Source organism: Macaca nemestrina, chromosome 3 (genome assembly GCF_043159975.1).
Source record: "Macaca nemestrina isolate mMacNem1 chromosome 3, mMacNem.hap1, whole genome shotgun sequence".
Lineage (NCBI taxonomy): Eukaryota > Metazoa > Chordata > Mammalia > Primates > Cercopithecidae > Macaca > Macaca nemestrina.
Window position 1 is genome coordinate 188,063,580 of NC_092127.1, and position 26,094 is coordinate 188,089,673.

Consider the following 26,094-nt stretch of genomic DNA (forward strand, 5'->3'; position numbering starts at 1 on the left):
AAGGCATTGAATTGGACGGTCTCCAGCTTCTGCCCAGCATGACGATTGCAACATTGTGTGGGAGTGGGGCTCCCATTGGGTAACAATGGCTCACCCAGCTCACCACGCCCACTGTTTGCTAGCCATGGGGTCTCCTGCACACCCCACCATAGACTTAGGTGCTGGGCCGGCATCCCCCTTTCACAGGAAGCCAGGCGTTGGGGTGGATGCCCTTTGCAGGGTCACTGTGTGCGGCCAAGCAGGCCGGGACCCCAGGGCTACCTCACTGTTAGTCCCTGGCAGTGAATGGCTAGTTTGTCCGTCTTTTAAGTATTTTCCAGTTGGTTGAAAGATGGAGTTGCTGGTGGTCGTGGATCTCCAAGATGCTTACGATCATGGCATGTTGTTGTAGAGAAAGCTTAAAAGATACTGCACGGTCCTGGAGGAAATGCGATGTCTGGCTCAGTAAGGTCATCCATTGTTCCAGAGTCCTTCTAAGTATCTCATGGGGAGGGGGCAGGGACTTAGGAAAGTCTCCAAACTGTGACACAATTTTATTTCACTTTAATTAGGGAAAAATAGGTGCTGGGCTCCTTGGTGCCTGCATGCACGATTGGTGTCCCGATAGAGGCTGGGATGTTCCAGAGCCTTCCTGGGGCAGGGGGCCTGGCCAGGGCTTTGAAGGGCACGGAGGAGAGATGGCAGGGCAGCCTGACATGGTGCGGAAGGAACGGGGTAATGGCAGAGAGAACAAGTGCAGGGGAGGGGAGCCGGTCCTGAGCCCTCTGAAGTCACTCTGCTATTAGGGCCCCCGTAACAAAGTACCACAAACTGGGGGGACTCAGAGCAACAGAAATTTACTCCCCACTACTGGAGGCCAGAAGTCTGAAATCAAGGCATCGGCAGGGCTGTGCTCCCTTGGAAACCTGCAGGGGAGACTGTATTTGCCCCTCCTAGTTCCTGGAGGTTGCCACCATCCTTGGCTTTGCTGTGTAGACCCAGTGCTCTCTCATCTTCCGTCCTCAGGTGGCCCTCTCCCCATGTGCTTGTCTGTCTGCATCCAAATTTCCCCTCTTTATAAGGACACACGAGTTTGGTTGGATTAGGGCCCATCCTGATGGCCTCATTCGCAAAGACCCTATTTTCAGATCAGGTCTTCACAGATCCTGGGGGCTGACCTTCAGCATCTCTTTTTGAGGGGCCCAGCGTGCTCTCAACTCTTGGTCTCTTGTCCTTCTCCTGAGATGCGCCAGGGTGTGAGGCATGGTGCCCCCACTTGGGCGATGAGATGTGGGGCCCAGAGAGGCCAGATGACCTGTTCAAGATCACACAGTCAGCAGCTTACAGGATTTAACTCCGAGCCAGCTTCTGGCAAGGCCCGTGGCCCTCTCTCTCCTTAGGCCATGGACCCCACGCCGTGCCCTGCAGTGGCAGAGGAGAGCCCAGCCCCGGAGTCTGCACAGGGCAAGGGGAAGAGAGAGCTCAGCCTGTAGGGGAGCGCTTTGCCACACCCCAGGCCACCTGCTGACTCTCCTTGGATGTATTTCTTTGCCTTCTCCCCTCAACTGTTCTAGGGACTCTCATGTTCTCACATTCTCATTGCACGGTTCTGCTGGCTCCTCAGCCATCAGGCCCGGGATCCTGTGGGAAAGGCTTGGCTAGGTTTCGGAGGACACGCCCGCGGAGGCTGTTCCCCCACAGCCCTGCAGTAGAGAATGGGGGTTCTTTCTAAACCTAGACAGATGGGGTGCCAGGAGCCAAACTGATGTGGCTTCCCAACTGGAGAAACAGGTTTAATGATGCCTCATCTCTTCAAGGACTTGAAACTTGAAACCCTCTTCGTTTTGTTTTGTTTTGTTTTTGAGATGGAGTCTCACTTTGTCACCCTGGCTGGAGTGCAATAGCACGATCTCGGCTCACTGCACCCTCCACCTCCCAGGTTCAAGTGATCAGCCTCCCGAGTAGCTGGGACTACAGGTGCCCACCACCATGCCCGGCTAATTTTTTCTATTTTTAGTAGAGACGGGGGTTTCACCATATTGGCCAGGCTGGTCTCGAACTCCTGACCTTGTGATCTGCCCACCTCTGCCTCCCAAAGTGCTGGGATTACAGGTGTGAGCCACTGCGCCCGGCCCCTGAAACCCTCTTCTAACAGGACATCTTCACCTGTGGTGGCTTGGATCTCTTCTCAGAATAGTGTTTTCAGATGCACAGAATAAAATATAAAGGCTTATGAAGGAGGCCAGTTAGATGGAACCAAGTCCTCTGGACTACCCTGAGTGAGGCAGCCCTGCAGTGTAGACTTGGAGAAAGGCAAGGTGGCCCTGGGTGAGCGTGGGACAGGGCAGCTGGTTAGAGGGTTGAGAGCCCTCTCTGCTGCCTGCCAGGCGCCACCCCAGGGCCAGCGAGGAAATGAGAGTGAGGATAACAGCAGTGACAGCAGACGGCTTCGCCGTGCTCCCCCCGCCCAGGCGCTGTCCTCAGCATCCCGGGCCCGTCCCTGGGAGGCGCTCCTTTCACTGCCATTCACAGGCTGGAGCCAGGTGCTGGACTCCCGGCCAGTGAGCTAGAGCCACAGGGTCTGTGCTTCAGCCCCTGTCCAGAGCCTGTCCTGACCCCAGGCATCATCAGGGCTTGCGGCTGTCATCCTCAGGCGGCCCTCCTCGGCTGGGCTCCTGCCACTGCCTCTGGCTGCCACATGCGTCGGACGGCTGCGCCTTCTTTCTCTGGCCAGCTTTGCCTGCTTCACCACAGCTCCGCGCTCTGCTGCCCTGGCCTTGCGCCGGCCTGTGCACCGCAGCTGTGATCCGGACTAAACGGCGCCTTTCCCTGTGGGTGCTGCGGCCCGGGGGGGCAGCCTGGCTCCATCCTGTCTGCGTCCTTTGTCAGGCATAGGCTCCATATGCACTGTAGTCTGTCCCAGTGGACTGAAGTTTCTCTGGCCCTTAGAGAGGGTGATGGCCCTGAGAAGGCAACCCACAGTTGGTCGGGGTTGGGGGAGTGGAGGCAGGAGTCGTGACTGAGGAACTGGTAGGACTTGGGGACCAGAAGGATGGGCCCCTCAGAGGGGATATGAATCTGCCTGCCAGGGGCCTGAGGGGTCCCTCCCTGGGTGAAGGGACACAGAGGAGACAGGTCTCATTGGAGTTGTAGTGGGTGTGAGCTGGGGAGACGGGAGGGCGGGCGGGTGGTGGGGCATAGCAGGTAGCCAGGTGGCGCTCGAGAGCAGCCTGGCCTGGGGTCTCATGGTCTTGGTGCAGCCCTTGGCCTGCTCCGGGCACAGTGCTGAGAGCGCCTAGGACCGATGAATCTGGCAGCACAATGGACAGGAATCTGACAGCAGAGAGGCCACGTCCCTCAGCTCTGATTCAGAGCTGGTCTTGCGGCTAGGGCTTCCTGCAGTCAAGATGCAGGCTCGGGGACAATTGTGAGGCCTGGAGATGAGGACCCCTGGGAAGTGGAGGCAGGGGATGAGCTGCAGTGACTAGTGTGGCTCTCCAGGCATTAGACGGAGAGGTGGTGGAGGTGTCGTCCCATGTCATAGGCAAGGAGTCTGTGGCTCAGAGAGGTTCAGGGGCTTCCAAGGTGGTGAGGCTGGTAAGCTGCAAGGGTGCAGCTGCAGGCAGAATCTGCACCGTGGGCCCTGGTGCTGGGGTCTGGGCTGCTTGCAGGGGGTGCATAGGGGCTCCCAAAGAGAAGGAGGGTTGCCCAGTGACTGCAGCATTCACGGCAGGGCTGGCCGCCCGTCTTCTAGGTGACCATGCTGCACGGCTGATAGGGCACTTTCTCATGCACATCTCCTGCTTCCCCAGGACCAGTGCCTGGGATGCCCTTGGTCTCTTTCACAGACGGGAACCGGGGGCCCCATGGGGTCAGGGGACTCCAAGCCTAGAGTTCCAGAGGCGGGCAGGGCTCAGGAGGGCACTCTGCTGGAGGGTCTACCCAGCGGAGCTTTGGGACTGCAGCCTTAGGAAGCAGCAGAGCTCCCCGTTCTTTAACCTTGTTGGCTGTAGGGTCTGTATGTGGCCAGGGGAGAGTCCCAGCCCCTTGCAGCCCCCAGGCTGCTGGGAAGGCGGTGGGGAGAGAGCAGCTCTGTGCATGTTCAGACTAAGATTACGGAGGCCCTGCCATGTGCTGGTACCCGGCATCCTCCCACCCAGCCAGGGAGCCTCATCGCTCTCTCTGCCCCTCTGGGCGGGAGGGGGGCCATCTGCACACTGTTTTAGCTTTTTATTGATTTATTTTGAGGTGGAGTCTCGCTCTGTCACCTAGGCTAGAGTCCAGTGGTGCGATCTCAGCTCACTGCAGCCTCTGCCTCCCGGGTTCAAGCGATTCTCCTGCCTCAGCTTCCTGAGTAGCTGGGATTACAGGTGCCCACCAACACGCCCGGCTAATTTTTGTTTTTAGTAGAGATGGGGTTTCACCACATTGGCCAGGCTGGTGTCGAGTTCCTGACCTCAGGTGATCCACCCACCTCGCCATCCCAAAGTGCTGGGATTACAGGCGTGAGTCACCACACCCGGCCCGTTTTGGCTTTGAGACATACTCTTATCTCTGCCAGGCTCCCTGGCAGCCGGGTGCCTTCAAGGTCCAGGTCCAGTGTCATCTAGTGACCCATGCCCCATGCCCTCCAGCTGGGGCAGGCTGTCCCCCTCCAAGCCAGCTGTCTTGCAGCTGTCATGAGTTCATCTGTAAACCCCAGCTGAACACCTACTGTGTGCTGGGGCTGTCTAGTGCTCAGCACACCATGGTGAAGAAAACCGAATCCCTGTCCTTGAGGACACTAACTAACCACACGGGAAACCACCAAGGGCAAAGGCTGATGGGGCTGCCGAGGTTCTGTCAGGATGGCCCCACGCAAAAGCAGGCTGGTGTCCATGTGAAACTGCGTCCCAGCACTGAGCCCAGGGCTCAGGACACGTTTGCTGAGCGGATGCTTGGCTGGTAGCTGATGCACCACGGCCGTGTTGGGGCAGTGGGCAGCCAACCCCGCTTCTTAGACATGTGTCTCAGTGGCCCGAGAGCTGCCTGGGCAACAGTGGGGCTTCCTCATATCGGTACCCTGAGCTCTCTGCAGGACTTTGGGTACTAAAAATAACTAATTTAAAATGAAGGTCACTTATTAATATGGTGAAAAATTAAACTGTTACAAAAAATTGCCCAGTGAAAAGTGATGCTCTTAACCTCTTGTCCTCAGCTGCCCTCCCCAGGTTCTTCCAGAGGCAGTCTCTGCACATGCTGTGTATTGGGGGGCCTGCGTGTGCGGGGGTGTGTATGTCTGTCCTGCTGCCTTCCGACCACCCCTGACGGTCCCGCCTCTGCCCACAGGTCTCTGTGCTGGTCCTCTTCGCCCTGGCCTTCCTCACCTGCGTCGTCTTCCTGGTCGTCTACAAGGTGTACAAATATGATCGCGCCTGCCCCGATGGCTTCGTCCTCAAGGTAAAGCTCCATTTTCCCCCAGAGGCCTTGGGATGTCTTTGCACCCCCTGTTCTCTCCCTTGAACTCAAAGCTGCTCCTGCCGTCTCCCCCAGCTGGCCCAGGCACAGGCCTTAGAGCAGCAGAGGGCCAGTGTCAGGAGTGTCCCTGCGGAAGGCTCAACTGGAGAGCAGGGCAGGTAGGCAGGGGACACATGAGACCCACAGGAAGGAAACTCCTGGACTCGGCCCCTGGGAGCTGACCTCAGCAGTCCAGGGAAGGGCCCTCCTCAAAAGTGGGCCCAGCCAGGGAAATGCCCAGGGTGATACCTACCGGGTCCCAGCGGATTGCTCTGGGGGAGGGAGGGAGAGGGGACCATGTCCACCACATGAAAGAGAGAGGACATACTGGGGGAAGCCAAGTCCCACAGAGAGGAAGGCCTTGCCCAAGGCCACGCAGGGACTGGGGAGCAGGGCTGGGGGGCACACCTACCCTCTTGACCCATGTCCCTCTTCTGCCTGTCCCACCGCGGGAGCCACACTGGTGCTGGGCTCTCTACAGGCATGGAAATGCTTGCTTTCCATGTATAATGGTCATTCCAAAAAGCCCACAAGTGGCATGCAAGGCAACAGGATTAAAGAAAAGGGAGAGGAGATAAGGGTGGAAAGAGAAGACGGAGCCAGGAGGAGGCCTGGCCATGCATCACTTAGTGACAGGAATAATTCCTGAGAAATGCATTGTTAGGCAATTCCATCATTGTGCCAACCTCACAGAGTGTACTGTACACACCCACACAGCCCAGCCTGCTACATACCTGGGCTGTAGGGTATGGCCAACTTCTCCTAGACTACAAACCTGGACAGCATGTTACTGTACTGAACAATGGAGGCAGTTGTCACACAATGGTATTTGTGTATCTAAACATAGAAGAGGTCCAGTAAAAACAGGGTATAAAAGATAATGCATCGTCCACCTGAATAGGGCAGTTCCATCATGAATGCAGTGTGCAGGACTGGAAGCTGGTCTGGGTGGGTGTGTGAGGGAGTGGGTGGTGAGCGAATGTGAAGGCCCAGGGGTGACTGTGCACTCCTGTAGACGGAGTGAGTGCTGGACACTTGAGCTACACTCGATTCATAACATATTCTTTCTTCAGTAATAAATTAATCTGAGCTCACTGTAACCTTTTTACTTCATAAACTTTTTTTTTTTTTATGTGACGGAGTCTTACTCTGTTGCCCAGGCTGGAGTGCAATGGCACGGTCTTGGCTCACTGCAACATCTGCCTCCTGGGTTCAAGTGATTCTCCTGCCTCAGTCTCCCGAGTAGCTGGGATTACAGGCGCCCGCCACCACCTGGCTGATTTTTGTATTTTTAGTAGAGACGGGGTTTCACCATGTTGGCCAGGCTGGTCTCGAACTCTTGACCTGAGGTGATCCGCCCACCTCGGCCTCCCAAAGTGCTAGGATTACAAGCGTGAGCCACGATGCCCGGCCCATAGACTTTTAAGTTTTTGACTCTTTTGTAATGACACTTAGCTTAAAGCTCAAACACGTTGCACAACTGTATATTATTTTTCTTCATGTGCTTTTTCTATTAAAAAATTTTCAATTTTTTTTTTTTTAATTTCAACACATTTTTGTTAAAAACTAAGGACACAGACACACACATTAGCCAGGCCTGCACAAGGTCAGGATCAACAGTATCACCGCCTTCCGCCTCCACACCTTGTCCCACTGGAAGGTCTTCAGGAGCAGTGACAGGCACAGGGCTGTCATCTCCTAGGATAACAATGCCAGGACAGGTGTGGTGGCTCACGCCTGTAATCCCAGCACTTTGGGAGGCCGAGGTGGGAGCATCACCTGAGGTCAGGAGTTCAAGACCAGCCTGGCCAACATGGTGAAACCCCCTCTACTAAAAATACAAAAATTAGCCAGGCGTGGTGGCGGGCGCCTATAATCCCAGCTACTCGGGAGGCTGAGGCAGGAGAATTGCTTGAACCCAGGAGACTGAGGTTGCAGTGAGCTGAGATCATGCCACTGCACTCCAGCCTAGGCGACACAGTGAGACAACGTCTAAAAACAAAACAAAACAAAACAAAACATAACATAACATTGCCTTCTTCCAGAATCCCTCTTGGAGGAGCTCCCTGAGGCTCTTTTAAACTTTTGTTTTAATAACTAGGCATACACTCTAAAATACTGATTAAAAAGTATAGTATGGTAACATAAACGAGTAACATAGGCATTTATTATCACTGTCAAGTATTATGTTCTGTATGTAATTTTATGTGCAAGACGTTTATACAGCTGACAGTGCAGGGGGTGTGTTTACACCAGCACCTCCGCAAACGTGAGGCATGTGTTGTGTTCTGTCCATACAGTGGCTGCGAGGTCACCAGATGATGGGAGTTTACAGCTCCGCAATTGTCTTATGGGGCCACCGTGGCATGTGGTCCATCGTTGACCCAAATGCTGTTAGGCCGCGCGTGGCTGTAAAACGCGCTTGCTGTGGGCTCCCATTATCCATACACTCCGTAGCTGGCTCTGAACTTCCCAGAGTCAGTGTGAGATGCTCATTTCCCGGGCTTGGCACTGCTGAGATTAAAATAAAGCAGGAGAAGCCAACTGTTTCTGGCACTGAGCACGTGCACAGGGAAGCCTGGCTCGTCAGCTGTCACTGGGTAACTTAGGTTTGGGTTTCGTTTAGGTTTTGTTTTTTGCTGGTATGAGGACGCAGAGTCCTTACGCAGTTAGCAGGAAAGGCTGGAATTCACGTTGTCCAGCCCAAGTCCCTTTTTCTCCTTCCACATCATGCTGTCCTTCAGGCTCCCGACATTCAGCTCTTCCTTCCTTGGATAGGCATGTACGTGGCACCCACGCCGTGCCAGCAGCTCTTGCTATTGTTCTAGGCGCTGGAACACAGGCGAGAGCCAGTCAGGTGCAGCTCCCTGCCTTCGCGAGGCTCTTACATTCTCAAAAGAGTGGTGAGGAAGTCAATCGCACACTGAATGCAAAGGCTATAGACAGACAGGAAAGAGGGCCCAGGGTTTGGGCATGGGCATGTGGGTGGTAGTTTCTAGAAGGACGGTCCACATTGGAGGAGCGGGTCTCCAGGAGGTAAGCCAGGGCATGTGCGGGTCTTGGGGGAGTGTGCCCAACCAAGGAAAGCCCCCACCCTTTCACTCATGTTTTATTCAGCAAACCCCTGTCCATGCCCTAGGCTGGGGCTGGGAGAGTTTGAGTCTGTTTTGGAGGCTAAGAGGACACCAGGGCTTTACAACAAACAGAAGCAGAGGGTGTGGGCTTCAGGGAAGGAGGGCAGTGCTGGCCCTGACCCAGCGGGAAGGGGTGTGTGATGTTAGAGGAGCACAGAGGGAGCAGTGGGCGGTGGGGGCGTGCTGGTGAGGGGCCAGCTGCAGGCACAGGGAGGCAGTGGAGGGCGAACCAGCTTACGGCCAGACCGGGTGCACCCTGAGTGCCAGACACAGGCCCCTGGAGGAGGGGAAGTGATAGGGTGATCTCTCGGGTAATCTAGGGAGGCTGGAGGTTGGAAGGGAGAGACGGGGCAGTGAGATGACAAAGGAGGCTGCTGCAGTGGCTGAGGGAAGAGAAGACCGGGGCACTGGGGATGGAGGGGAGACTACAGACTGGAGGACTGATTTAATCTGGGAGGCAGAGGGATAAAAGGAGAGGGCCTTGTGCAGAGCTAGTTACTCAGGGAGGCCGATGTCATGGAGAGGGAGCACGGGCTGGCCCAGGAGCTGGCCCTGAGCAGGAGAGAGGACAGCAGAGGACAGCCTCCTGGGGGCCAGAAGTCCCCACCAAAACCGGCTACTTACAAATAACTGAGGCCAGCAGCTCACCGGCTGCCCTGGACTTCCTTCCTGGCTCATCCTCTCTGGGCCTGGAGCAGGTTCCCCACGGGAAGGAGGGGGCGGCTAAAACTGTCTTTCGCATCTTGCAAGCCCAAGTCCCGCTGGATACCTGGCCTGGGTGGGAGATGACCCAGGAGATGAAGCCCCGGTCCTATGCCCGGCTGCAGATGAGACTGGCGGCCACATTGGAAGGGGCCCCGCACCTGTTGTTTAAAAGGCCCTCCAGGTGATTCCCATTCACAGCCAGCCTTGGGAATGGAGGGTCCCCTGATAAGTTGTTCTGGAGTGATGTCCTGTGGGACTTTGGCATTTTCCACTAGCATCGAAGGAGGGGGTGTCCTTTCCGGAGAAGGCACCTGGGAGGGCCAGGGAGCTGCTGGTCTGTATCCAGCTGCCCTTGGCCAAAGCTGGAGAAAGGGGAGGTGTGAGCTCATGAAGTCCCCCTGCTCTTTTTCTTCCGTATTTGTGCGTGTGCTTGTCAACGCTGGGCAGCTTGTGTGGGGCTTTTATACCAGTTGCTCGTGGAATGCACCCAGAAGCCCTGTGAGGTGGATGGTTACATCCCCATTTTACCGGTGGCCGAGGGTGCACGCTGGTTACATCCCCATTTTACCGGTGGCCGAGGGTGCACGCTGGTTACATCCCCATTTTACCGGTGGCCGAGGGTGCACGCTGGTTACATCCCCATTTTACCGGTGGCCGAGGGTGCACGCTGGTTACATCCCCATTTTACTGGTGGCTGAGGGTGTATACAGGCTCTTCGTGGAGCCCAGGGTCACGCCCTTCAGTTCACTCGGTACAGTCAGCACGTGCGGTATTTACTAAGTGCCTCCTACTGTGTGCACGCTGGGTTCGCTCAAGTGATCCAGCCTCAGCCTCCCAAAGTGCTGGGATTGCAGGCATGAGTCATCGCACCCGGCCCTTAGTGGCTGTTCGTTTCCAGTGCTGACCGAGTGCTGGGTGCTGGTAAGAACACACTTACTTAGCTACCTCAGTCCTCCCATCCCTCACAAGACAGGTCTGTCATCAGCTTCGCTTCATAGGTAAGGGGATGAGGCGCAGAGAAGGTGGGGAGCCTCCCCAACTCCTCCACATGCAGGCCCAGCTGGGCCACGCACCTCTTGATGCACGCCCCACAGGTGACGGCAGCTCTGTATGAGGTGGGAAGGGGGGTGGCAGGAGTGCCGCAGGGAGCCTTCCCCGGCCCATCTGCGCTCACGGCAAGGCCTCTGTGTTCTGCTTCCACTGGGAAGCCCTTCTTCACCCCCTGGGGTGCTTGCCACCACGGGCACCGAGGTGCCTCCCCAGCCTTGCCTTCAGGCAGCCACGTTGTGTGGGAGGCACGTGGGGACTCCATCTGTCCTCCCTGGGCGGGGCACCTGGAGGGCAGGGCCGTTTCTGAGCCATCTCGTATGCCAGCCCTGAGCGGGGCCGCCACTCCACAGGTGTTGGCCACATCAGGTCTTGCAGTGCTCTGCTGGGTGCCAAGGTAGGAGGGAAGAGGGGAACCCGTGGTCCGTTTCCCTGAGGGATGATGAGCGGCAGGTGGAGAGGACAGCGTGAAGGGGCGTGGCGGTGGGCTGGAGGGGAGTTTGGCCTACGGAGCCTTCCTGACGCAGGTGCTGCCGATCTGAATGGGCTGTTTGTTCTGTAGCGTGTCAGCTGCTTCCCAACGTCCTGGTGGGGCTGAGATGAAGACGTTGGTGATAAAAAGGCTGTACTTAGGTGGTGTCTTTTGGCTTTATCTTTTCTGTCCACTCTGTGACCTGAGGCACATCCCGGCTTCTTAACATGAACCACCGTGCATTGACTTGAGTCCTCAGCAACACGGTGGGGTGACTCATTAGCCCCATTTTATAGGTGCGGGGCCTGAGATTCTCAGAGAAAGTACTTCCACGTGAACTCAGCTGGTGTGGTGGGCCTGGCCCCAAAGCTTCCCTTCTCCTGTAGTGCTGCCCTCCTGCCAGTGGCAGCCCCTGAACACTGGACGAGGGGCAGTGTTGGTGAGAAGCACATTCCATTTGTCATTTCTCTTCTGAAAATAGCTCTTTGCTCACAAGGGCCTTATAGGTATAAAGTATTCTCATCTTTAGACTTTAGGGTTCAATGAGCTGGTAACAGAGAGAATGGATTCCCCACGGGGCAGGGTGGCATCAGTAGCTGATCCGTGTACACCTGCCCTAAGCCAGTGGAGGTGAGTCACTTACCTCCGAGGACAGGCAGCAGCCACAGCTGCCAAAACAGGGAAAACACCCCCGGCGCCGCCTGAACCACAGGGCCTGGCCTGCAGGGAATGGGGGTGTGGATTTGCTGCCAGAATCCACTTCCTGATAAACCTCTGTAAGACCCAAGTGCTGTCTAGCGCACCCCCAACCCACGGCCCCTCCCCCCCCGCCATCTTCCCAGCCCCTAGTCATGACCACATAGTGGCTCTGTGTGCCAGCGCTGGGGCACAGAACATCACATCTGATCTGTCAGCCACGACCTAAGGTAGGTACCACCCTCCCTCTGCAGAGGACAACACAGGCCTGCCACTTCCTGATGCTACAGCAGCATGAGCTCGGGTTTTCTGAGTGAAGCCCACGGGCAGGGCAAGGGGACCAGCAGGGCCGATTTCAGCAGTGCTGGGGCCTGGGCTATATCATGCTCCTTTTGGTGGTCCTGGTGCCTAGCACAGAACCAGCATGAGATAAACCTGATGGGCGGCCCACCTGCTAACCTCACCCTGACATTCCTTTTCCTAAACACAGCAGGCATCCAGCATAAGAATTTCCAAATGGAGACAGGAGCTCACTCCCTTAGAGAAAGAACAAGACACGCCAGGTCACACTCAGGCCCCCAAATCTGCTCATGTGAGAACATCTGAGATCCACCTTTCTTCCTCTCTCAGCGAAACGTGTTTCGCCCCGTCTGCTCCCGACACTACATAGCAGCCAGGCAGCGTCACATGAGCCCGCACGTCAGAGGGGCCTCCGGATTCAGAGCATTGGGCCCAAAGTGGCCCCACGTTGGGTAGCAGATATTGTGTAGACTGTGGCCTTAGCCTTGGTTCTATTTGCAGCCCTGACTTACAGGGCAGGTGTAGGCTTCCCTGAACTCAGGTCCCCCTCTATAAAATGAGCTCTGTAATTGCTGTTTTTGAGGGCACCGAAGGGTGAAACCTCCATGAAAGCTCCAGTGAGTGAGATGGTCAAGGCAAGCTGGGATCCACCTCTCAGGCCAGTGTGCCCCACGGCAGCGACTGGATGCACGTTGGCCAGATTTAAGACTGCCAATGGAAAAGATGGTTCTGACCAGCGCCCCCTGGGTAGAGCTTATTGTAAGGCCTTCCTTTTCTCACTCTCCTGTCTTTGGGTTGGGTGGGAAGTCTTGGATCAGTACCTTGGGTGACACGGTATGGGGTCGTGGAGTTGAGGTTGTAGTCACCTCTCTGGGTCTTGCTTCCCCCATCTATAGAGTGGGACTAGTGGAACTCACCTCACAGAGAGAGAATGCCTGAAAAGCATCCTGCACACGGCCAGTATGAGAATGTCAGGAGGGAAATGTGAACCTGGGCAGTTCCCCTTTCCTGCTTGCCACGGGTGGGGGAGATGGGCCTAGACACAGCAGGACAGCCTCAGGAGCTGGCCCCTCAGCTGGGGAGCCCGGTTAACCTGCCTTCAGCTTCAGAGGTAGAGAAAGACCTGCGCTCAGGCGAGGAGGTTCCCCAAGGAGATTCCCTGGTGCGTCGTGGGTAAGCCAGGCACAGATGTCTCCTGCCCGTCCTCACTCACTGGTGCTGTAGCCACCGCTGGGAATCCTAGTGTTGGCCTGAGGTACCTGGAGATGTTGAGTCATCAAAGAGATTCCAGATGTTCACCGCCCTGTATTTACTTGGGGCGGGGAAAGGAATCCAGCACTTTCCGTGGCAGAGGTGGAAACTTCAGGGTTTTCTTTTTTTTTTTTTTTGAGACGGAGTCTCGCTCTGTCGCCCAGGCTGGAGTGCAGTGGCGCGATCTCGGCTCACTGCAAGCTCCGCCCCCCGGGTTCACGCCATTCTCCTGCCTCAGCCTCCCGAGTAGCTGGGACTACAGGCGCCCGCCCCTGCGCCCGGCTAATTTTTTCTATTTTTAGTAGAGACGGGGTTTCACCATGGTCTCGATCTCCTGACCTTGTGATCCGCCCACCTCGGCCTCCCAAAGTGCTGGGATTACAGGCGTGAGCCACCGCGCCCGGCCAGGGTTTTCTTGTTAAGTACCAGGAGTTGGTGAGTGCTGTGGACTTCGCCACGTACCAGCAAAGTGGCCTTGACCACTTTGGACACTGGACTCAGTAGGGCTGAACCTTAGGCTTATTGGGAAGATGTTTAAAAATACTGATTACTACAGCACAAGTTTGCCGAGTCACACTTTTGTGGGGAGGGCCTGAGAATCTGGAGTTTTTAAACTCTTCCCAGGTGACAGTGGTGGTGGCTAAGGCTGGAGACCCCTGACTCAACTGCAGTCTCACTTTTCCTATTTGATAAAGTGACCCTTCTTGGCTATTAGTGTAATGCTTTGGTTGCTTAGATGCACAAATAGTCGCAGCTTTGACAAGGTGGAAGGTTTATTACGCTCTCACACTCAACTCCAAGCTTGAAGGCAGTGTGGGACCCACAAAGTCATCCCGGAGCTCTGATTCCCTGTCTCCTGCTGCCCTGCCAGCCCCCAGGGCTTTGTCCTCTGCATGGTCAGAGCTGGCCCAGAAGGGGGCAGAATGGCGGAGGGCAGGTAGCTTCCCTTTAAGGGCCCAGTGCAGAACCGGGTTGGTTACATCCACTTGAATCCCATTGGTCAGAAATCAGTCAATGGCTTCATCTGGCTACAAGGCAGGTTGGGAAATGTAGTCTTTTGGTGGGTGCCACATGCCCTGATCAACTCCCTGGGGAAAATGGGTAGACAGCAACCTCTGCACGCCTTCCTTCGGGTGATGGTGTGGGATCCCTGAGCTATATGAGCACACTGACCACCATGCCCACTTAGTGCCCCACCAACACCAGCTCTGTGGGGCAGTGGGTTAGGTCTGCTCCTGTACTGCCAGGCCACCAGCCTTGGCTGCAGGACCTTAACCTTTTTTGGCCCTAGACTCCCAACAAGCTGATGACAGTGATGAACAGTCTCCCTCCAGAATGCCCACACAACAGAATTCCACATACAACCCTAGGAGTCCTTGGCCTCTGCAGGGTTTGTAGCCCGTAGGGGATAGCTTCTGGCACCCCCACCCCTCCTGAGCTCCTCAGCAGCCTCCAGCTGCTCCTTGAGTCACCAGGCCCCCCTCCCAGCTCCTTCCAGTACAGCTCTTCTGACTCCTGCCCCAAGGCCTCTCTCCACTCTGGTTTCCTTTGCCTTGAGTGCTGCCCCGCCCTCGTCTCACCTAGCTAAGTTCTGCTGAGAACCTAGCTCAAGGGAAGCCCTTCTCACTTCCCTTCCGTCCTCATTTGAATTGGTTGTTTCTGGACATTAAGGAAGTGTCATTGTTTTCCAATTGATTAAAAATGACAACTAGTGCAAGATCTTCAGTGAAGTAAGGCCTGTTGTCCCATTACACTGGCGCCCTTGGAGCCCAAGTGTCCGTCTGCCATGACACTCACCAGCCAGTCTATAAAGAATAATCAAGGCGGCCAGGCGCGGTGGCTCAAGCCTGTAATCCCAGCACTTTGGGAGGCCGAGATGGGCGGATCACGAGGTCAGGAGATCGAGACCATCCTGGCTAACACGGTGAAACCCCGTCTCTACTAAAAAAATACAAAAAAACTAGCCGGGCGCGGTGGCGGGCGCCTGTAGTCCCAGCTACTCGGGAGGCTGAGGCAGGAGAATGGCGTGAACCCGGGAGGCGGAGCTTGCAGTGAGCTGAGATCCGGCCACTGCACTCCAGCCTGGGCGGCAGAGCGAGACTCCGTCTCAAAAAAAAAAAAAAGAATAATCAAGGCCAGGCTTCCCCTGTGCTGTGCACTCCGAGGGCGAGATCTATGCCCGTTTTTGCTCATCACTGTATGTGTTCCTCCAAGCTCAGGGAAGGTGCTCAGTAACTGTTGGCCGCCAACTGGAGACACACTGGCACCCCCTCTTGCACCAACGCGTGCTCTCAATGGCCTCTTGTCTTTCAGAACACCCAGTGCATCCCAGAAGGCTTGGAGAGCTACTACGCAGAGCAAGACTCCAGTGCCCGGGAGAAATTTTACACAGTCATAAACCACTACAACCTGGCCAAGCAGAGCATCACGCGCTCTGTATCGCCCTGGATGTCAGTTCTGTCAGAAGAGAAGCTGTCTGAGCAGGAGACTGAAGCGGCTGAGAAGTCAGCTTAGCGGGATGGGCAAGTTCCTTACAATGTGTCACTTGCAAGTAACAAAGGGACTTTGAGGGACATTTCATTAAATATAATTACTGATACTTTAGAGGTTACTCATTTATGGTGCAATTGCTTCTGTTTGCTAATGCTGCTTTGCAAATAAAACTTGCTGCCGACCACCCACGGGCATAAAATCAAGTGCATTTCAGCATTGCCTAAAGAGCTCTGACACCACTTTTCATGTTAAGATCTTCATTTAGCTCCTTTACTGGGATTTATTGGATGCTGTCAAAAAATAAATTTACACTGGATATGCCAAGGGTTTGGACCTCAGATAAATGCATTTTGTGGAATTGATTTCTTGAAACCACCCTACTGTCTGCAAACCTTCCTCCATAGCCATATCTAGAGTGATCTCTCGCTGTGCTAAGAGCAAGCCTCCTTCGCATTTCTTCCACTGCCATCAGCAGGTAACTGTGCTGACTGCTGCCAAGATGCACTGTAGTGAGTGGCATAGAGAATGAGGACAGAGACCCACCTGCCCCCCCCCCCCCTCCCCGTGCTGAGTCCTGAGTCGGGGTGGGACGGCCCTGCAATGTGGCAGGCTCGGTGTGGGTTTACTACTCTCTCCCCTCTGACTCTGGCATCTTGATAAGGAGGGAGGGGCACCACCCACCTGGGTGGCGACAGCTGGGGTTCGCTCCAGTGTGTGTAGACTGGCAGAGCATGTGAAGGAGGGGCTGGGAAGAGATGGCCCTGGGCCCGTGAGGCGCAGAACTCTCTCCCTGCAGGTGGTCTGTCTGCTCTGGGACGAGCTGATGGGAAAGAACGCCCACCGGCCCTCTCGTTCACTTCTGTTATGAATACATTTGCACCAATAGCCCTGTTAGTTTTTAAAGAAATGAGCTGGGTGGGAAAAGTGGAAATGTAATTTCTATTAAGCTAGGGCTACTTTAATTTTTATTCTATGAAACTGATATCCCTTGATGTGGGAAACAGGCAGGAAAGGCTGTGGGGTGGGGGGCTGGTGTGGCACCGTGCAAACAAAATGACAAATTTCAACTCACGATCTTTGTAAGAAAATTGTTCCAGTTTGAATCTTGATATTAAAGTTTATGTTTACAAGATTGCCAGTTAGATGAACTAAGTGTGTAAAACAATTAAATAGAAAAAAGACATTCACAGACGTTTCTTCTATGTTATTGAATGTGTTGTTTCTGGTGTACATGTCAAAAGTTTCAGTTTTTTAGTAGATCAGAAATAAATGACAAATAGTGTGAGATGTGTTGTGAACAGGCATGGTGACCGTGGTCAGCTCCACTATTGTTTCCTGAAATAGCTTCTAAGACAGAAAATATATTTTATCATCAAGGGTGTCTGGAGACACAGACCGTGACCTTGGCACAGCGGTGTGCATCACAGAGGCATGTGTTGAGAAGGGTGTTGTTAAGCTGTGGAAAATGACTCAAGAGCAATAAATCAGTGCCAAAGCTCCCCTGCACATCTGAATAGAGACAGGTGAAGCCCGTGTGCACACAGTGCAGAGGCCGAGCCTGTATTTCCCAGTAGACATGGACTTTATTGACTGTGAATTCATTTACATGTAACTTCTGACATTTCACTCTGTGCAAATAAAGAACACGAGGATACCGGTGCTGCCCAGTGGACTGTCTGTACACACACGCACTTCACCAGGCGCAGTGCCAACTGTCTCATGCCCACGTGGGCGCTGGGATGCTTTCTGTACAGATGTGGTCCAGATGTCTCACGCCTTCAGTTGCCAATAGGTGTTCCTGTTTACACTTCCCGGAAGGTCAGATGCACAGGCACGAAAGAAGCAGGCCCGTTCTTCCTGTGGCCCACTTCCTCCTTTGAACAAAGGCTCCTTGGACCCAGTGGCAGGAAACTGGCCCTCCCACACCCCCTGCCTGCTCTGGGGGCAGCAGCACGCCAGGCAGCCCCTCACTGAGGGCCCCAGTCTCCCCTGCATTTCTTCCCTGATAGGAGATGGCTGGGCTGCCACTGAATTTCTCAACTTAGACTCACTGACAACACATGAAGGGTCTGTAATTGTATTTATTAGATTAACAAGGCAGATGTGAATTTTCTTTTCTATAATCCAGTGAGTCTGTGTATTGGTTGACTCAGACAGACAAGAAGCCACAAGGAAACAAAAGTAATTGTTTGTTGAGAGACGTTACTTTCTTCCCTGAAGCTACCGGATGGGAAAGGTCAGTGACTTCCTTTGAACCCTGAGACAATTAGGGGCTCTTGAGGCCTGCTGTGCCCCTGCTACTGGAGCAGCCCCCCTGCCAAGGCAGCCTCAAGTTCAGGAGCAGCTAATCACCAGCTCCCGCATTCAGTCTGTCTTACCTGATGATGGCTACACAGGCTGCTTCCCATTGGTGTACACTGTATTCTTTTTCAGCTGCTAAATGGGCTGAACACCATTGGCCCGGGGTATCCCTTTTTGGGGAATGTCTGTCTGTCCGAACCCCTTTCCCTTCAAATGGCACTGTGATAAAATCTGGTCATACCATGCTCCAGCACCGGAGGTACATGGAGCACGCAGTCTGTGAGCGCCCATGCGGACTCTCGTGCTGGGCCCCCGTGGCCCAGGCTAGCTGTCGTACCAGTCGAGGAAGAGCAAAGAGAAGGAGCACATCACGAGGAAGAAGAGGATCCACACACGGAAGCCAGCGTTGTTTTTAATGGCCTGGGCAGGGATGGGAGCACAGGGGTTTTTATCACACAGGAGTGTGGTTTGAGCAGCTCTGAAATGCCCCACTCTTCCCACGTGCTCTCCTGATCCTGGCTGTAACTATGGGTGTCACTCCATCTGTGCTTACCTTGAATAGATGGCTTAATTACTAAGCCAAACCAAAACGTGGGTTTGAGATCCACCAGAAGACAAATGGGTTCTAGTTCCCTCTGTTTGGCCATCATTTGTGTCCGGCACAGTTCTCCCTCAACACACTCTCGGAATCACTCCTTTCTGTCCCAGGGTTAAAGGCCCCGAGCACAGTGTGACCGCAAGTTTTGTATTTCCCAGTAACACGATGTCTGTAGTGACCCAACCCTGAGGACTGAGCTCGAGAAACAGTCCCTTCAACAGGATGGCTGTAGTGTCCTCTGTAAGGGCCAGGCTCTGACCCCTCGGTGGGGGCCAACAAGCTCGTCCACCTGTGTGCATCCCTGTACACGGGGAGCTAGCCTGACCCTGCCAGGAGTACCCCTACCCACCCTGGATTGCTCCTTTGGAGGCTGGGGAGCCACTGCCTCTCAACAGCAGCCAAGGTGGGCAACGGGTGGTGGGTCTCATGGACACACGCAGCTCCGTTGGAACGGACCATGGCCTCATGGCCACACAAGTTTGTGATCTGCCCTGTGAGCTCTGCCCAGCAAGGCTCCTGGGCAGCTATGCCTGTGAGACTGACACCCACTGCTCGGACTCAGTGCTGCACCACGTCGGACCTGGGGAACCCAAACAGTACCTACCTCTCTGATGTCTTCGTTGCCTTCCTTGATATTTTCAGTTGCCCCCACAACTAACTGGTGAATGCTATCAATCTCAGCTTCCTGTGGAAGAAAAGATAAATACAAGTTGAGTATCCTTTATCCAAAAACCTGAAATCCAAAATGCTCCCTCGAGCATTTCCCTTGAGTATCACGTCGGCACTCAGAGAGTTTCCAACAAGCGTTTCCTTTGAGTGTCGTGTCGGCACTCAGAAACTTTCAGATTTTGGAGCACTTAGGATTTCACGTTTTGGATTTTAAGTTTAGGGATGCTTGACCTATACAGCAACTTCCTCCTCCCCGAAGCATATATCATGACAAGAACAGCAGCCGTCAGCAAGGGCAAACGGCTTTACTTGCACAGCCACAAACCCTCACAGCACCCCAAGAAGTAGGTATTACCCCTATTTTCTGAAAGGGAAACTCACGGCTCAGAGAAGTTTACTAACTTGACCAAAGTCATGTCACATAGCAACCAAGTGGCAGGACTGAGATGAGACTTTTTTTTTTTTTGAGATAGGGCTTAAATGATCCTCCCACTTCAGCCTCCCAAGTAGCTGGGAGTATGGGCATGCGCCACCACACCTAGCTAAATCTTAAAACTTTCTTGTAGAGATGGGGGTCTCCCTATGTTGCCCAGGCTGGTCTTGAACTCTTGAGCTCATGCCATGCTCCCGCCTTGGTCTCCCAAAGTGCTGGGATTACAGGCGTGAGTCACCGTGCAGGGCTGAGACCCCATCTTGTTGCAGTGCTCCTTCCACTGCACCTACCATCCCTCCTGTGCCACTTGCTGATGACAGGGACAAAAACCTAAGAGCTACTGTTTGTGGAGCAGCCACCATATGTCAGAGGTTTCCCTTCTAGTCTCTCATTTCTTTCTGAAGTCCACAGAAGTAAGCTTTAACATATATGTGTTTCGAAATACATATGCTAGCTTCAAAAACAGTGCTTTGTGTTTTACAATTATATCTTTAAAAAAACAGGCTAAATTTTAAAATCAGAATAGGATGCAGAATGCTTACATAAAACGTTTACTCCAAACAAAGCCTCGGAAAGCTTGAGGAGCGTGGGATCCTGGTCTAACAAGGGGGCGTCTGGCCCCGCAGGAGCAGCAACGGTGCTAGACGGCCTTATGAGCAGGAGTGCCTGCTTCTCTCCTCCTTTTGGTGGTGGTGAAGCTGCTTCCTAACACGGTCGGGGCGGAATGAATGCTAGTGTGGGTTTTTAGAGAAACCTGACACATTTTAGGGAGGAAGGCAGCCTCTGGCCTCTATTCCCAGCAATGAATATTACCGAGATGGCTTTGCCCTGTCATCACCCCATTTTAGAGAATCTCGAAGTGTGAGCTAAGTGACCACTGCCAAGGTTCCAATGAGAGAATCAATATGAAGTACAATGTAACACTGATGAAAAAAACAAGAAACACATATCGTTCCTCAGGCCTTAGAAACTCCTGGTGGGCCGGGCCTGGTGGCTCATGCCTGTAATCCCAGCACTTTGGGAGGCCGAGACGGGTGGATCACCTGAAGTCAGGAGTTCGGGATCAGCCTGGCCAAGATGGTGAAACCCCGTCTCTACTAAACATACCAAAATTAGCCAGGCGTGGTGGCATGCCTGTAATCCCAGCTACTCGGGAGGCTGACTGAGGCAGGAGAATCGCTTGAACCCAGGAGGAGGTTGCAGTGAGCCAAGATCACAACACTGCACTCCAGCCTGGGTGACACAGCGAGACTCCGTCTCCAAAAAAAAATAAAAAAAGAAACTCCTGGTGAGCCAAGGCAAGGCTCTGCCTGTGCTCTGCACACCCCTTCCAGGCCCCCTGCAGCCGCTGGGAGGTTTGAAGCAGGGTAGTGTTATTCAAAAGAGCAACTCCTATGAACCCGAACTTCCAAACTGCTGTTAGACTTAATGTACCTCATTTACAATGATTTCACTCTGGCTGTGTGGTTTATGGAAAGTCATTTTGAGAGAAGTATTTTAAGTTAAGCAGTTTAACATACTGGAGAAAAATTTGTCTTTCAAACGTTCCCATTGTCTTTGGGTGCTAAAAAGAAAAGGGCAAATTTATTAGGTCCCTAAAAGTTTTGCCAGTTATTGGCTGGAAGAATTTCAGAAAATTGACTTGAAAAGAACAATCCTATTTCCCATGCAGGCACCATCCCTGAGGCGGCATGGACCTCGCACTGTGAGAGGCCTGGGTCTGAGCTCCTGTAACTCTACTGACGGAAAAGCAACTGCCCGTCAGCATCGTTCTGTAGTTCTCTCTCAAATGGAGAACAACCCTGCAGGGGTCACTCCAATCTATAGATGGGAAACTGTTGCCTGGCCGGGCTACCTAGCTCACCCAGCACATCCAGAACCCTGACTGCCAGGCCTGGACTCTCCTCCCACATGCCACTGCATGCGCCACCACACGGCGTGGTCAGTGGGGCCAGTGGATCCCCTGTGGGGAGCTCCTCCTCCATCACACGTGTGCAGAGGCAGCTCTGGGTAGTGAGAGCTTTTCCCTGAGGAGCTCTGCGCACGCACACCTGCTAGCAACACATGGCTCTGCTCCTGGCTGCGCAGAGCAGCAGCCTTTGGGAAAAATGTCTCTCAAGTACATTCCCCTTTAAGTTAAAACGTACAGCTACTTTGTTTTTGTTTTTGTTTTTACCTGTTGCAAAACCTTTTCTGTGAATATCTCTTGGAGTCTGGAAATCTCAACCACTCTCCCTTCGATTTGCCTTCATAAAAAGAAGAATAGATTACATATTAACTATTAGTACTTGGTAATCTAACAGGATTGTTACACATTTCTAAAGAAATCCTGTCTTCTACATGAAGGTGGGAGAGACGGGGGAGCATACCATGTTGGCTGGGGGAAGAGATTGGAGAGGAAGGCAAACTCTCCTTACTGGGTCACCTTCCCTGTCTCCCGGTGTAGCCTAGCACGCTGGGCTTTTTGGAAGTCCACTCTACCATGCCAACTGAGCCCCAGTCCCAAGAGGTGGGTGTGGGCAGTGCCCTTTGCATTCTGTGTCACTGGTCAAGGACCGGGGAGGGTCTGGTTATGCCCCAGTTACAGAAAGCAGTCTCCAGTAAGTTCTCTGCCTAGCCTTGTCACCATGGTAACACATGGTGGGGATTCAGAAGGTCAGAATGTGCTGATGATCCTGCTTTGTTACTGCTCAGCAGGTTAAAGAAAAAAGTGTATTTACCCTCAAACCAACTCCCTGTTCCAAGAAAAAAGCTCCTCTGATTCATTTAGAAAATGCCATGTCTTGGTTTGGCAATGGAGTGTTCTGTCGGATCTGAAACACTTGGGCTAGCCATCTTCCTGGTGTCAGGGGCAGCCTGGGCTACCCTGGGGGACAAGTGGGGGCCCATCTATTTACAAACGGAAGCTGGCCCAGGCTGAAGTTAACTGCTGTTCCAGCACAAAGCAGCGACAGGAAGTGGCAGGAGGCGAAAAGTGGTGGGAGCTGAGCTCCTGGCCAGGTGGAAGCAGACACGAATCCCAACAGTGTCACAGTGGCAGGAGGGCAGGGGAGGAGATGGGGGAAGAAAAGCCAGTGAGTATCTGGGCATGGGGGAGTAGCGGGGACGGACAGTGAAAGGTAGGCTGTTGGAGGAGGACTAGGAGGTCCATCTGAGGGCAGAAGGCGAAGAGCCCCTGGGAGGCTGACACCTACACTGAGAAAATCCTCAGGCTGTGTGAGTGCAGCATCAGGATTGATTTGATTTGGGGGACATGTCCACAATACAACAGGCTCTGCAAAGTCCTGGGCCTTACTTTCAGCATGCTGCAGGCCTTCCCACAGAAACTAGAGTTCAGTGGGTGCACGTGTGGGTGACCAAGGCCTTGCCTTCTGCATTCCTGACCCCCTGGTGGGTACAGGAGCAGGCAGACCCCAGTGGAGCCGTTTGCAAAAGAGGGCTTCCCTTGGTCAGCTGTCCTTCACGAGGGCCCCATTTCATTTCAGAGTCGCTGCATGGAAACAGCCCAAATGGTGGTGGAAATTACACGCAGGTAATCTGCAGTCACTCCTGCATCTCTTGGGGTAGAAAGCATCTGGGCCCCCCGCAGCAGTGGCAGCAGGTGGGAGGTAACCCACAGGCCCACAGGCTGAGGGAGTTGTAGATTCAGGCCACATGCCCACCCCAGCCCTGTCAAAATGGCTGAGGGGGGCTGCACCAGCCCAGGGGCCCCATGTGGATGCCTGGGCACCAAGGTAAATAACGTTCCTAGTTCCTGGAAAGTTGTAAAGCAGGCTCTCAGCTCACAGAGGAGCTACAAACATACCTCACTTCATCAAACAAGCTGTTCATTTCACCAATGAGTCGCTGATTTTCCTGTTCAAACTGCGAGGAAACAAACACACTCAGGATGACATCATACTGAACTCAGGCAAGAGTCTAACAAGAAAGCGGACCTGCGCTACAGGAACCACTGGCAAAGCCCCCATTTCCAGCTGCAGCAACATGGTGGCCGGTGCTGGATGACCGAGAGCATTAGTGTGAACAACGCCCCTGCTTTCAGGAGAAAATTTTAAAACACAGCTGTGCTGCCTGGTAATCGACTTTTCCATCTCAACCACTGCACTCCAGGGGTGCAAGCTGACTGCTATGGCTGTAGCTGTATCTACTTATGTGCTCTCCCCTGGGCTCCCACGGCCAGCTTCCTGCCTCTGGTACCATTATTAAAAAAATTCTTTTGTTGTTTTCTCTCATGAAGTATACTGAAGGACTACACATATTTTTTAATATGGAGAAGGATCTGGTGTGGGGAGGGTCTGCAGAGGAAGAGGGGGTCGGCAGCTTGGCCAATCTGCCCCTGGGCCCCTCTGACCTCAGAGCCATGCCCCTGGCCACTCCACTGCTCAACAGGGACAGAGGCCCAGAGCCAGACCAGCATGTTTCCCAGTGCTCAGGCTGGGTGAGGCCAGGTGCCCTGACACCAGGGATACATGGGAGCTTCTTGGAGCTGAGTGAGCTTGGCACAGATAGTTGCTCTCTCAGCCATTCTTGCCAGCTTGATATGGGCTAAAGAAAAGGATGGAAGCTCCTGAAACTCAGCACAGAGAATGGACAGGAACAAGGAACAGCTCCTTGCCCTCACCGCAGGCCCCCACAGCCCTGTCCTTGTGGGTCCATTCAACTCCCGGAATGTGCAGGGAGTCCGGGGCATCCTGCATTTCCTCCATGGTGCGTCCCGCAGGCCCCACTTCTCCAGGAGACCTACCCGGGCCCCTAAGCTGAAACTTATTTCTCATATTCCTATTCCTGGCCTACCATTTTCTGAAAATATCTTCGGATAGTAGTCCCTTTCTGCCTTGTAATAAACTGCACATCCCAAACTTCCTGTGTCACTCTGAGCTTCCTGAGGGTGGGAACTGTGTGGAAAGTAACTTTACAAAGGCATTCCAGTTATTCTTTCTTTCATATCAATTAAAGCTGCCATCAAATCACAAATGTTTTCCGAGCATTCTGTAACAGGGGTTGGAGGAATAAATACAAGCAAGCCCCCAGAGGCTCCGAATCGACTGAAGATCGGGCTTATCACTTGCTTAGTAAACCAAAAATACAAGGGAAACAATGGTTATGGGAGGCAGCTGACCACCATGGGCTATGTTGGCACTTCCTGCGCTGGGATGCACAGACTCATGCAACAGCCCGACCTTGTTCCCGTTGTCCTAGGGCGGAAATGAGTTGCAGGGCCTCCCCAGCAGTCTCCTTCCCACCCAGAACCCCTCCCAAGTACCCCAGCTGTGCTCTATGCAGGTGCTCTTCACACATGCGCCCCTTCCTAAGTCCACCAGTTTTGCCCCCACACATGCACTTGCTGTATTCAGCCCTTCCCCTACTGTCCACGTTCTACCCTCATCATTTCTCACTTGCCTCCAGCCTGTTATCCAATCCTTGGTCAAAGTGATCTCAAGTGCTGGTCATGCCAGAATGCCTCATGCTGGCCTTGCCCGTTGCCCCTACAGATCAGGTCTAAGGCACACTGTTATCCATGACCTGGCCACATGACATCTCCCACCTCAGCTCTGCTCTGCACAGGCTAGCTTCCTGCCTGGCTGCAGAACTCCACGAGGTCCCTCAAAACCCCAGGCACCTTCCTAGCGATCTGATACCTCAAGGCAGACTGAATCACCTTCTTTTACTTCCTCACTCTTGTTACCAAGTTCCCCTGTACTTGGCTCTTCAAGGACATTTCTCACACTTGTTCAGGGACCTGTCTTCTCTCTGTGGAGGGCAGCTGTCCTCCTTTGGACCCTGAGCCCAGCCCAGGGCCTCACACATGACAGGACACCAGTTCTCGGCCCCGGCTACTCATCAAAACACAAGGAGGCATCTGCTGCACTCCAGACCTGCCAGGCCAGAAAACAGGGGGACTGGGGCAAAGCTCTGGGAAGGGCGGAAAGCTCCCTGCAGGACCACCTCATCCACAGCAGGCTGCCTTGCTGGCTGCTGACACAGAATTGCTTATGGCCCCTTTAATTAGGCAAGACAAAGGCTATTTAAGAGAATAAAACTTTCACTTTTGAGTTTGAAAGTATCAGCTCTGTTAACTTCAACAGTTACTTAAAAGGACAGTATTTAAGGAAAACATGTAATTACTAAAACATGTAGGCGCCAATTCACTTTGGCTAATTCAGGTACTACTCAGTTTTTCTTGGGCGGGGGGAGCATTTTCTTGAATTTTTTTAATGACAAAATACAGTCCTGCCCTTTTAAATCCACAGTCCTCTTTATGCTTTGAAACTGTTCCTAAACAAGATTAGTGGTTCGAGGTGATTTATTCCTGGCCTGTTCCTTGGGAACAAAGCTCTTCTTGTTTCCTCCCCAACATGAGGGCGTGTGGCATAAGGCACTTATGTGCGGCACCTCCTCTTAGGCCTCTTCGTAATTGTTACTTCTGATAGCTCCACGTCCGCCCTCCACTGAGGTCAGGAGTGGGATCAGATGCTGGTCCTAATTTCCTTCCACCCCACCTGAAAAATACCTAGTCCCT

General features: G+C 53.6%; 2 protein-coding genes across 7 annotated transcripts in view; one reads left to right on the forward strand and one right to left on the reverse strand.

Moving 5' to 3' along the window:
* NSG1 (neuronal vesicle trafficking associated 1) overlaps window positions 1–17,227 on the forward strand; it is a 34,561-nt gene extending 17,334 nt beyond the window's left edge. For both annotated transcript variants that reach the window (XM_011714482.3, XM_071093873.1), the window contains 2 exons: window positions 5,308–5,418; window positions 15,394–17,227. In XM_011714482.3, the coding sequence (XP_011712784.1) occupies window positions 5,308–5,418; window positions 15,394–15,594 (312 nt within the window). In that variant the 3' untranslated portion in view covers window positions 15,595–17,227. The remainder of the gene's footprint in view (window positions 1–5,307; window positions 5,419–15,393) is intronic.
* A 771-nt stretch (window positions 17,228–17,998) lies between these two features.
* The window catches only part of LOC105465850 (syntaxin 18), a 124,438-nt gene continuing 116,342 nt past the window's right edge, over window positions 17,999–26,094 (reverse strand). For 4 of the 5 annotated variants that reach the window (XM_011714483.2, XM_071093872.1, XM_071093871.1 and 1 more), the window contains exons 8-11: window positions 23,380–23,438; window positions 21,751–21,820; window positions 19,077–19,157; window positions 17,999–18,294 (exon numbers count right to left, since the gene is read on the reverse strand). In XM_011714483.2, the coding sequence (XP_011712785.1) occupies window positions 18,199–18,294; window positions 19,077–19,157; window positions 21,751–21,820; window positions 23,380–23,438 (306 nt within the window). In that variant the 3' untranslated portion in view covers window positions 17,999–18,198. The remainder of the gene's footprint in view (window positions 18,295–19,076; window positions 19,158–21,750; window positions 21,821–23,379; window positions 23,439–26,094) is intronic. The other variant, XM_024787914.2, reaches the window with a different exon arrangement.